This window comes from Podarcis erhardii, assembly GCF_964252035.2.
Source record: "Podarcis erhardii genome assembly, chromosome: 5".
In the NCBI taxonomy this organism is placed as follows: Eukaryota; Metazoa; Chordata; class Lepidosauria; order Squamata; family Lacertidae; genus Podarcis; species Podarcis erhardii.
This window is the reverse complement of record NC_138509.1, coordinates 62,591,547-62,604,443: the sequence shown is the minus strand read 5'-3', so window position 1 is coordinate 62,604,443 and position 12,897 is coordinate 62,591,547. Positions and strand designations below refer to the sequence as shown.

Genomic DNA, 12,897 nt, shown 5'->3' with positions numbered 1-12,897 from the left:
TTGGCTGTCCCTCTTCTGGAGAATGAACTGCAGGTGAGACCCAGATCTCAGTTGTGGATCCTGGAAAGGGACTACGTTTCAAAATAAGCTTTTATTTCACATGGAAACAATGAAGCAAAATAACTATAATATCCTAGCAAATAGCCCTCTACAATTTTAGAAGGAGGAAGCATGATTTTCCTGTCTCCTTTGATGTCATACTCTCAAACCCTTTCTCAGCAATGACAGTCACATTTGTATTCCTAATGGAAAATCAAAGGGGAAAGAGGGAGAGACCTATGGTGGTTGTACACTGCTACAACATTATGGACATTGCTGTATCTTCTGTGTCTCCACACCATTGTACATCATTTGAAGATCAAAGGAGGATGTGTTAGACATGTAAAAAAGACAGATTGTCCTCTGTTATTTGCGAATGAGTAGAACAGAATGTTGCAATGAACAATTTCAGCTGAAAATAAAGGATCTTAAGATTCATGTGTACATACAAATGTCACCAGTGGTCAGGAAATAACATTAGGAACATTTTTGTCATTGGTCGTTGAAAACCTTGCATAGTGCTTTTTCTGTTTCCTAGGTTCCCCTATGGGAGTTGAAACCCTTTGACAGAGAAGCATTGGTTGTAACTGTATACTGGTGGTGGTATAAAAATCTTCCCAAAAGCAATTGTGCTGAGCACCTGGAGGCATCTAGGGATCAAGTTCCTTTTTCTGTGTGATGCTGGATACCAGCCCCCATCCTTCATATTGCATTGAGGCCTTATCCTTGTGGCAGATGACTTGTCAGACAGGAAATGCTTTATGTGGCTTCCTGGGAGCCTGCCTGCCACCCCTGAACCATCTCAGGGGGTTGTCCTGATCCTCTGCTGCCTCCACACCCACCCAGAGGTCTTAAGGTCGTATCACAGTGCTGCCTGCAGTTTGATTGGTATTCCGATAAGCAGCCTTGCTCATGTTGCATAAGGAACTGGGCAGACTTGTCCTTCTTTTCCCTGCTTCCTGATGCAACAGGTGTGGGGGTGGAACTTGTGAGCAGCGCCTCTCCTGACGGTGGCTTGATTGGGTCACAGGAGGGCACTCTGGCACCCCATACATTTAAAGCAGTCTTATACATCAACATCTGGATGGCCACAGGCTCCTCATCCCTGCTTCCATCCGGGAAAGCGAAAGCACTGTGGCAGTTTAAAAGGGCTGCTGGATAAAATCAGACACATGTTCAAGTGCAGATGTGGCCTACTGGAACTGCCCAGTTTTCAATGGGATACTGTCCCTGCTCCCCACACAATCCACAGCAAGGTGCCCACTGAGTCACTTATCCAAGGCATCTTCACTTGGTTGCAAGTGGTCAAAAGCCAGGTGAAAAAATGCCTGGCTAATTTCGAACACTGCTTATACCACTTAAAAAGTCCTGGCTTCCCCTCAAAGAATCCTGGGAACTGAAATTCATTAAGGATGCTTCAGAGACCCCTATTCCGCTTGCAGAGCTACAAGTCCAAAGGTTCCTTGGGATGAGGGATTGATTGATAAACCACTCTGAGAATTATGGGTCTCTGATGGGAATAGCAACTCTCAGTGCCCTTAACAAACTACAGCTGCCAGGATTCTTGGGTGGGGATGGGGGAACCATGACCCTTAAGGTGATATAGGTATAGGGCAGAAGGTCTTAGGGTCAACCCCTGGCATCTCCAGCCAGAACTAGGAAAGGCCGCTGCCTGAAATTCCAGGGAGCTGCTGCCAGTCAGTGTGAACAGTATTAAGCCAGGTGGACCTGCATTGCTGGGGTTGGACTACAAGACCCTTGGGGTCCCTTCCAGCTCTACAATGCAATGATTCTATGGCCAGTGGGTCAGATTTGGCATAAGGCAGCTTCCTACGTTCCTTGAGCTCTTGGCATAATGGCTGTTGAGAAACAGCAATGCTCTAATCCTGATGCTATTTCTTTCCGTTCAGATCAAAATCACCCACAAAAGCCAAGTGCCGATGTTACTGGGACCTCCCCAAAAGAGCAGCTTCTTCTTCCTGAGGAGGAGGAACCGAACTCGAGACTAATCTGCAACCAAGCAAAAGAACAATCTTCCAAAGCAGCAGTTCTCCATTCCAGAGGCAGCCGACCGCACAGGGGGAAAGCCTATGGAAAGAAACCTTCATCTCTTCAGATCTCCTGGCTTCTGAATCTGCTTCGGAAACATCAGTCTGGAGGCAGCATTATGAACTCTTAGTGGAAAATAACAGGGTTGGCATTCGGCAGCCGAACTGAAATAGCGGTGTGGGTTTGTATATACATGCACACATAGCCACATTCTCTAAATATCACTGGCAGGGATAACACTAACATTGATGGTTCAGGGGGATTTTTCTCCTCCGCAGCGCCACAGTCTAAGGAGGTGAAACTCTCAAAACTGCTCTGGTTGGACTGTGGCGAGAGCTGGGACTGTTCTGAGGAGAGCTGTTCTAGGCGGCCATGAATTGCACAGCCCTGTCTGAAAGCAAACAAGCAGACATGGAAAACGGCATGTCTGACGTAGCCCTGCAGATGGCATGTGGGATCTTTTCCATTTATTCGGACTCTTTAGAAGCCCAGAAGCTGCTGTTAAAACACCAAACTTGGCAAAGAAACCGAGCTTCACTTATTTATTTATTTTTAAAGTATGTCAGAAGACTTTTGGCATCTCGCTGTGCTGCCCTCTTGGGTCACCAAATCCTACACATGATAAGAAATGTTCTTTATTTATTTTTTCCTTATCTTGGGGGGGGGGGAAACACTGGGGGAGGTAAGAAGGGAAAGGAGGAGGGCACATTATTATCCACCACCCCCAAACTCTTACAACAGCAGTGTCTTTTGCTAGCTTGGTTCTAATTTTATTTTATTTTTTTAAGCAGAAGCTGGTTAGGCGTTCCATTTCAGAGGCTTATGAATGCAGAAAGCAGAGATTGCCAAGTGAGGAAACCAGAAAGAGTGAAGTTGACAATAAAAAAGGCAGGAGCCTTTTTTGGCAGTAGAAAGCAAACTCAGGGTACTTTAAATGTAGGAATAACAAGTCAGTTTGGTCTGTGATGACGATGACAACCTCACCAACTTGGGGATCCTTTCAGTTTAGATGTAGGCCACGCTTCTCTCTGTTAATATTTTTGCATTCTCCTTTCAGTTCTGGACGCTTTTCTTTTCTTCCGTCTGACCACATCTGACACATGTGAACATGTTTTTAAGTTTTCTCTGGCAGCACTGATTGAGAGCTCTGCCAGAACTCACTCTTGTCATGGGACTGACTTTAGTCCAGTGGCAAAAATTGCAAATCAAGTGCTGGATGTGTTACAACGGCCTAAACATGCGGCAAGGATTGAACCCCAAAACCAAGAGCCAACTCCATGGCTGGCATTTGAATGTCATTAAAGGCCAGCTTGGTCCCATGATGAAATGTAAGCATACACAAAGGTCATCCTAAAGAGCTAATATTCCGCCCCCCACCATGTATTTGTTCTTGTAACAGAGCAGCACAGAAGAGAACTTGAAAAACTCACAAAGAGGAGAGATTAAAATGGCTCTATGTTTCAATATGAATTGAATACCCAGGTTAGCTGCTATTCTTCCATGCTCTAACTCTTTTAACTGCATAGACTGTGAGTCAGATTTTGAGTTGTCCAAAAGCAAAACTTGGCAGTCAAGCCACATTGGGTTTGGAACCACCAGTAGCCCACATGCCACCTTGGTGCAATTCCTATTTTTTTCTTCAAGAGAGGAATCCACGAACAGCTTGAATAGCCTGTAACATAACTCCTCTTCAAAGCAGACCAGTCATTGGCAAATGGGTCTATGAAAGATTGTTTTTATTACATCATCAAAAGAAAAGAGTCTGAGCCAGACGATGTTCTTGATGTAACCTTCTTCTGTGTGAGATAGCCTTGCAGGATTTTGTTTGGGTGGCTCTTTGCCCTGGTTTGAAGCCGCTCAGGGTCAGCAAGCATGTCTCATTCACATTTAACCGCAGAAGAATAAGGAAGTGTTAACTGACTCTCCTTGTTGGCTGACAGGACCACGTGGAAGGCTCGCCTCTGCATATCTGAAAGAAAGGAATGCAATCTTTGATTTATTCTTTGAAAGTGGAAAAAGCTGGTGGCACAATTCCAACTATTATGCCTATTTATTTTACTGCTTAAATAATGAGGAAGGGTGTTCTCAGCTAATGTAATTCTTTCTAGATGAAGTCACTTGGCTTCACCTAGAACAAACCCTGCCTAACACTCTCAATAAGCTAGGAAATCTGGTGGAGACCTTGACATCCATGACAACATGACTGTATTTTCATAGATAACTGTGTTGCCGTCACGAACCCCACAGTGTTACATTTGGGACCCATTCAGATGATAGCATTTATCTGAGCAAGAAGCAAAAGGCAGAACAAACTGTGGTGGCTGTGCAGATTTGTTCTTACAGCTGGAAATTGAGGAATCTCCCCAAAGAGGGATATTTTGGCTTTGTGGTCTCAAGAATGATTAAACCCTATTTACTGCGTTACCTCTTTAGGGCTGCATGACAGCTGCTTCCACAGAGGGACCATTTACACTCAACAACCGAAGTCTTCATGCGCTGCTTATTTTTGTGGGGCAGAAGATACCCCATTGGCTGCCAGCTACGTTATCCTATCTGCTTCCCCTTCTCCCTTCCCAAAGCTCCATTTCCTTCCTGCTCAACTCACCTGTCTCTGAACGTTTTTGCATCACAATATCTTTGTCTCTTTTCTTTTCTTTTCTTTTCTGTATTCTGCTTCTTTTCGGGCGGTTTTGGTTCAATGCTGCAAATATAGCTTGTTCTCTCTTTTCTCAAATATAATTATCTTCTGCCATTGAATTGATATTTGGCTTGGTTTGGTTTGGGTTTAATTGACTGTACAGCAAAGAACAAAGGAAAATAATTTATCCAGAAGCCAGCAGCTAGAAGCTCAGGATTCTTGAGTTGCCAAGGAGAAAAACAACACAGCACAAATTCTGTCCCCCTTGGGGATTTCCATGCAGTTGCAACTAGATCTTAGCCCACTTTATTAATCTGGTGCAAAAGTAAAGGAGAGGCAAGTGTTAAGCATTAGGCATTTCTGTCTCCCCCAATCTGGTACCCTCCAGATACTCTGGACTGTAACTGGCCATTGTCCTGACCATCAACCCTCACCATTGTCCATGCTAAGCTAGAGTCCAAAATACATGGAGAGCACCAACTTGGGGAAGACTGAAGTAGATTCTTAACAATAAAGGTAGTAAGATACTAACCGAGAAAACTAAAGGTAATGGGCCAGGATTCAGTACATTGAAAATATTAGTTTCTCCCTCTCTGAAATATGAGGACATGCCTATGCCACAAATTTAAGCTGGGTTGCTGATGAGTCCCTTCCTCAGGGAACTATCATTCTATGAAGAGGACCAGAAGCAGAATTCTCAGGCCCCTAACAAAAACTATAATTCTTATCATTTGTTGGGGGAAGTCATAACAATTAAACTGGCATAAAGCACAACTATGAAACTGGTGCTTGTAGACATGCTGTGGGTGATTTGATTCAGGACTAGCAAGCTGGCTTACTGAGGAACTCAATATCTTGTTTCTTATAGGACTGTTCAACTGATAAAATTGCACTGGTTTAATTATAACTAAATCCACCTTCTGACAAGGATTACTGGTATCTGGATTTGAAATAATTCTGGAAAACCATCAGTGGCTCAGTTGTTAAAATGGAGCAGGAAAACAATCACAGAAGGAAGGAGTCTATATAAACAGTAAATAAATGTTCAAAAAAAAATATCTTTAACCAGACAGGCAGTGTAGAAGTAGCTGAGATTTGCGCAGAAAACAAATCAAGAGCTCAAAATGAGTTATGGGCAACCAAAGGCATATTAAAAATGAACAAATTCTCATAAGGAAAGCAGCTGGGCTAAATTCATATCTTAAAATCAGATATTAAGGTTGGTGGAGATTAGGTAAGAATAGGAAATACTGTAGATTCTCTTCCAGACTAGCAAAATGAGATTCTGAGGGTCCTGGAGAAAATTACAATTGAATGGTTCAGGGGACAAGAATACCTAATTGTATTTGCCAAATTCCATGCCTAAGTACTCACTAACACTTATCAGTTGTTCAGCTTTAAACAACTGACTGATTGTCACATTATTAGGGGCCAAATAGTGCTTTGCTGTCAGGTGTGACTGAAGCTTTGCTACATTTCTGAAATGTCAAAGCATCACAGAGATGCTTGGTGATTAAGAAGGAAGTAGGAAGGTGCTGTACTTTCAGTGGGGGAATAGCAAAGTTAGCTCCAATGGCATGGGAAGACAGCAGCCTTGCTGAAGCTAATACATCTAATTTTAGATGCCTTTAGAAAATATAACAATGAGCTGGGTTGCATGTAATGTAACCCTAAGTCAAGCCATGGCTTAGCTTGAACACACAAGAATGAGGGCTCCTGGTGAGGAGATCACAGCAGGTCCACTCATGATCATCCTGCTGCTGAGCTAAGCCATAGTTTGGCTGAGACTGTCCTTTGAACCCCAGGCTCATGGCTTGTCTCCTCCAGACAAACCACAAACTGTAAACACAAGAACAACATTCAGTTGCCCCTCATGTTTAGTCTGGAGTGACACCAACCACAAACCTGGGATTGGATGAAACTAAGCCAAACCATAGCTAAGCTCATGGCAGTACAGGAGGAGGAGTTACAAAGGCGCCACCGTTTCCTCTCTGGGAACTTGCACATTCACACTAAGCCACTGTTGACAGTTTCACTTAATATTAATCAGGGCAGCCAAAAACAAAGTAGCATTTTTAGTTATTCCCATTCAGTAACAAAAATAATAATCTAAAAACCACAGTATACCAGCCAGGCTAGACGTCACCTCTTATTTGATACCCTAATACAAATAAATTTAAAAAGGATATCCTGCATATCACTGGAAACATTCTGGAGAACAGCCAACAAGAGGCATGAAATGACACGCTGCCTGATGTTTACTTGGAAGTAAGTCCTACTGGAATCAATGAGACTTACACCCTCCTAAACATACACAGGATGCAGATGACAACCCAATCCTAAATCTGGTGCACTTAATGTGAAAATGAACATTTATGATCAGGCTGCTCTGGGACAGTAGGCAAGCCAAGAAAAAGATTTAGATGGCTAAAAAATAATAACATTGTCCAATTCCTATAGGGTTAGAGAAAGGTTGCTGAGATGGCTTATATAAAAAAGGGTTAAGAAACAATGCATTGTTTGCCCTCCAAAAATCCACCCTCCCATACAGGGAGAGAAAAATAGCCAGAGGGCAGACACTGAATGAAGGAGAGATACTTAAACAGCAGAAGTGGTTGTAGAGCATCACAGCAGCTTTAAAACCCAGATGATCTGGCCACACTCAAGAATCCCATAATTTAAAATAATCCTTGCCTTCCACCCAGTGCCAAGTATAACTTGGCAAATTGAAGGCTTTAACATGCTCTTTTATTAGTACACAGCTCTAGAGGCATCTCAACAGTAAGCAGTAAGCTACAGACATTTGCACAAATGAACAAAACATGAACTAGCAAAACCTTGCAGCAGTATGTTTAAGTAGGGTAGCAGCTAGGCTTTGGTAATCAGAACAATCTGGGATAGTGCCGTTTTCTGTCATCCCCCCCCCCCCAAGTGTATTAGTGGTTAGAGCAGGGGTCAGCAACCTTTTTCAGCCGTGGGCCAGTCCACCGTCCCTCAGACGATGTGGTGGGCCGGACTGTATTTTGGAAAAAAATATGAACGAATTCCTATGCCACACAAATAACCCAGAGATGCATTTTAAATAAAAGCACACATTCTACTCATGTAAAAACACGCTGATTCCTGGACCATCCGCGGGCCAGATTGAGAAGGCGATTGGGCCACATCCGGCCCACGGGCCTTAGGTTGCTTACCCCTGGGATAGAGCAATGTTAGTGAGCAAAACATTCTGCAGTGTCCACTCATCCCCTCTGCAGCCCCAAGAAACAGGTTGCTGTGCATCTTCTTTATAGAAAGGAAGCTGAAGATGAAAGATAAGACAAACCTGGGAACCCACAGCTTCCGGTGTGCACCCTGCAAACCTCAAAGGACTTGCTCCGTGGTGGCACCCTAGTTTTTGAATGCCTTCCCTAAAGAGGTATACCTGGTGCCTACTTTACAATCCTTCTGGTAGTAGGTTAAGGCTACAGCCCTAACCCCACTTACATGGTAGGAAGCCTCACTGAATCCAATGAGGGACTTATTTCTGTTCTGAGTAAACGTGGTGAGGATTGCAGCCAAGAATAATCCCTTGGAAGGTTTCCTTCATTGGAGGTATTTAAGCAGAGGTTGGATTCTCATCTGTCACTGATGCTTTAGTTGAGATTCCCGCATTGCAGGGGGTTGGACTAGATCATTGTTTCCCAACCTTGGGTCTCCAGCTGTTTTTTCTGACTACAATTCCCATCATCCCTGACCACTGGTCTTGCTAGCTAGGGATGATGGGAGTTGTAGTCCAAAAACAGCTGGAGACCCAAGGTTGGGAAACACCAGACTAGATGACTCTCGAGGACCCTTTGAATTCTACGATTCTATGATTTTTATTTACCCAGGCATGTAATGTGTTTTGCATTATTTAGCTGCTATCTATGGCTGCTATCGTCGGTGTTTTATTGTATCGCATTAGGTATTAATTAATTCGTTATCTGTTGTATACCACTGTGGACTCCGTTTTGAAGAAGGGTTATACAGAAATGCTTTGAAATAAATAAAATATGCCTTTAAATCTCCCAGCGTGGCAAGAGACATCCTGCCTGTTCTCTTGCCAGCTCTGTCATCTGCTCCTCCCCTTCTTTCTGTGAGGCATACCTGGCACTCTGATCAATTACAGGAAGCAGGGGAGAGGGTGGATGAAAGAGCTAGGAGGGAACAGGCAGGAGGAGCCATAGCTGGCTTACCTCCTCCTGCAGCACGTGGAAGTTGAAAGGGGGTTGAATATTCCACACTCCCAATCTGGCAACCCCACCTGCCTCATATAGAACCATTTGATTTTCTTTTTCCTGTGCTTAGATCTAAGTCAGATATGGGGAATGTGTGACCCACTAGCCCTTGGAGTCCAGCTGCTATCAGCTCCAGCCAGCATGGCCATGGCCAGGGGTGAAGGGAATTGCCATTCAGCAAGAACCCTAAGCAGGCACGTGCCACGTTCATAAGCTGGTCTTTCACTTGTTTTTTGCCTCACAAAGGCAGATTTAGTATATGGAATCATCATTTATGAGCTCATCAGTGTGAGAGAGCTTGGGACAAGGTTCTTCCTTCCTTTTCCATTTCGTTCTTTTTTCATTTACTAGAACTGTTAACGGTTGGAAATTCTGGCTCGTATCAGAATGGCAACTCTTTGTACAACAGCCCTGCTCCTTGTGTGGCTGTATGCTTACTGTGGTTTGTTCCTGAACTGCAATCTCTTTTTCAGGGCGGGGTTATGCCTTTTAGCAGAAATGGGTCTGGTAGAGTGGTTTCCATCTCTATGCTGCAAAGGAGTGCGCCCATTAGACTTCTGCCTCTCTCCTGCAGGAGGCAACAACCCTGTCCTGTTCACTCTGCAGGCCTAAGGGAGCCAAGGCAGAAGCAGCAGGAGCCCAGTTTGGCTTTTGCATTGTCAAGAGAGCAACTGATGTGAATTCCAGCTGTGGGGTTTTTATTCCAGGTGATGACTCATTAGCCCAGCTTGATCTCCAGCCCAGGCAGAGTATACAGGCTGACAGCCAGACAAAGCAGCGTTTATTTGTGAATGTCGCAAATGCCTTCTGCGTACAGCCAGTGCCCAATTCACAGAGAGCTCCTCTAGGACCATGGGGGGGGGGGCGGGGTGCTATGCTGGCTTCTCCAGTGACATTAGCAGCTTGCTTTATTTTGTGTGGCAGGCAATTTGTGGACTTAGTGCTTTGCAGGAAAGCAGGCCAAACACTCTGCTCACTGGGGTAAGGTGCTGTTTACTCTTCTGCATTTACATCAGCGTAGAACTTTGGCCAAGGAATCTGGGGGTCTGCAAAGGGAACCTTTTGCATAAAGTAAGGGCAGTTTCAGTAAGCAACCTTGTAATATTCCAGTACTGTATCTGCACCATGTCTGTTCCTTGCTTATCTCTCTTTCTATCATTCTGCACATTCAACTTTTTTTCTCCTCCCATTCTCAATCTGCACATCTACCATAGTTTCCTCTTCCATCCCTGATCTTTCTGCCCCTCAGTGCTCTGAAGTATATTTTGGGATATTGCCTAGAAGATAGATTCTGGGGGAATGTAGCTTGCTGAACAGCCATCCAGGATGAAACGTTGAGTCAAATTATTTGCTGTGCTCTGCTTCTCCATGTCGTGAAGGACTGTGCCAGAGCTTCTGATCTCTTGTCAGTTTAGTGGGCTGCTTCCTTAGCCTGGTCATCCTCTTGCAAAATACCAGCAATGTGACCATTAGACCAACTGGGCAAGAATGCTAAACAGTGCCACCTCCACCACTATACGAAATGGCTCGATGCACCACTTTGGCGCCTAAGGAATCGCTGCCCAGTTAAAACAATTCCACTCCAAAGAATGCAGTCCATTCATATGGCGGTGCTAGAAGCCGTCTCACAATCCACATTCATCACATAATGACCGTTGAGGAAACCAATATTTGCATATATGAATGAAAAATGAGCCTTTACCAATAAATCCCTGCAGCGAGAACATTTGCACCATCCAGTTCCACCTCAAATGCAACATTTCCAGGTGGAGACAATTCACACGTTCAGCTGAGTCACCAGGTGTTGGGTAATCCAGTTCTGAGAAACTGAATTATATGTGTGCATGCCTGAAACAATCCAACATATATAAAGTATGGAAGCAGTTCCTCTGGTTTTTGGTGGGGTTTTCTTTTTGGTGGAGTGCTGTTAGTGTCATTCATGGGATTGCTTAATTCCTAGGGGTCCATCCCACTGCTAAGCACCCGCCACTTACAATGCTTTTATTCGGGAATCATGGCCTTACTGTTGAAATCCATGCTGACGAGGAATGTAGGAAACTGCTTTTATCAAGTCAGACCATTGGTTCATCCACCTGACTACTGCCTGCACTGGCAGGCAGCAGCCCTTCAGGGTTTCCCAACCCTGCCTGGAGACACTGGGGATCGAACCTGGGACATTCTGCATGCAAAGCATGGGCTCTACCATTGAGCTACAGCCCATCCCTCAATGACACGACCATCCTTGCTCCTGTCACTCTCGCTATCTGGTGGATGAAGTTGCTCTGTCCCAGTTCGGTTCATGCTCATAAACCTTCTGAGGAAACAACACAGCAGTCCCGCGATATAAATTCAGCGTATGACGACACCAAACCACAAGCAAAACTCCCGATTGAAAACTTGGTATGCACAACGTTTGCCTCTGTTGCAGAAGCTACCAGACTAAACTGCACTTCACTAGCATCTCACTAACCAATCTTCGGGGACTCTCAGTGCAGCCAGAGAGAGGACCAGGTACGTAATGGGGCAAAATGGGCATCTCTCCATTTAGGCTGTAATCAATGCACACCTCCCGCCTAGTGTATTGTGTGAATACAGGCAGCTAGAGTTAATCCTGTTCCTCACCATGAAATGTACTGTATATCTTCCTGAGCATGGACTGCTCTTCCTCCTTTCCCATGGATCTCGATGTAGTTCCCTGCATGGAATTGTGTGAATTCGTAATGTAGCTCATGTTTATATGTAAATCCTAACCGATGTGGTTTTACATCAAATAAAATGACAATGAAGTAATGGCTACTTCTGGAGCAACTTTTGATTGAGAGCGCCAGCTGGGGTATCATCGACTGCACTTTTCCAGGCACAATAGCATGACAGTGCCGCTGTTGTCTCGTGTGAATGAAAATAAGCATCCTGTGTCCGGATTGCAGTAGTTCTCCAAGAAACTTTCTGATTGTTCAGTGTTCAAGGGCAACACAATTGCAATGAGAAGAAAGGAGGACCTAAAAAAGCAAGGGCACCTTCTGCAAAACAGGCCATAGCTAGCCCAGGTACCGGAAAACAACAGCATCAAAACAAACAGTGATGACAAAACAGAGGAGAACCCCAGTCGTAGGCACAGAGTAGGATGGTGGTGATCCCATTGTTCTCTATGCAAGAGAAAGAATAAAAATGACACTTGACCTGCTCAACCACATTTACAATTGCCCATCATTCAAGTAGCCATTGGTTACAAGTCATTAGGGGACCAATGGCAACCTCAGACTCTCTGTTTTCTGGTGTTGGTGTAGCACACATGCGCCACTTTATCGACGTAATTGTAATACAACCCAGCCACAGCAGAGTCCTTGGCTCCAGGCTATCATTACATTGTCTGTCTTGGGAAAGCGCTCATCATAACAACCCATTGCCACAATCAAGCCCGTAATACCAGCTGCAGTCAACAGCAACGTCAGTCCAAACCAAAATGAAATCTGAGACTCCTCTCACAGGCAGTTGGCAAAATACACTCTAACCAAGGTTCTGGGAGTTCCTTCACTTTTAGCTGGTATGTTCTTGGAGACCACATGTTGGATCTACCAGGTCATTCATTCACAGTTTATTGGAACATAGTCAGACCACTGGTCTATCTAACTATATTGCCCACTTATCATTCATGACCATTGGCCATGGTGGCCGACGGGGAATCCAATAACATCTGGAGGGTACTGCATTGGCTTCCCCTGGATATGCCAACCTGAACAGAGCTGTGAACTCTTGCTTCTAGCCCTGACAGCTAAGGGAGACTTTAGATCACCTGCCTTCCTTGAAACTGGGTGAAGGGCATTGGACTGTCATTTGTCTGTAAATAACAAATTCTGGATAGGAAGCATTTTGCCCTTGAGCTTCCATGTCTTCTACACTTACTTGGCCCAT

At 44.5% G+C, this 12,897-nt stretch overlaps 2 protein-coding genes across 2 annotated transcripts in view; one reads left to right on the top strand and one right to left on the bottom strand.

Moving 5' to 3' along the window:
• Positions 1 to 11,775, top strand: part of DGKG (diacylglycerol kinase gamma) — a 119,248-nt gene extending 107,473 nt beyond the window's left edge. Inside the window, 2 exon segments of the mRNA XM_081863510.1 lie at positions 1,950 to 1,992; positions 1,995 to 11,775. Of these exon segments, the coding sequence (XP_081719636.1) occupies positions 1,950 to 1,992; positions 1,995 to 2,218 (267 nt within the window). The 3' untranslated portion in view covers positions 2,219 to 11,775.
• The window catches only part of SENP2 (SUMO specific peptidase 2), a 303,654-nt gene that overhangs the window by 102,379 nt on the left and 188,378 nt on the right, over positions 1 to 12,897 (bottom strand). The window lies entirely within an intron of this gene.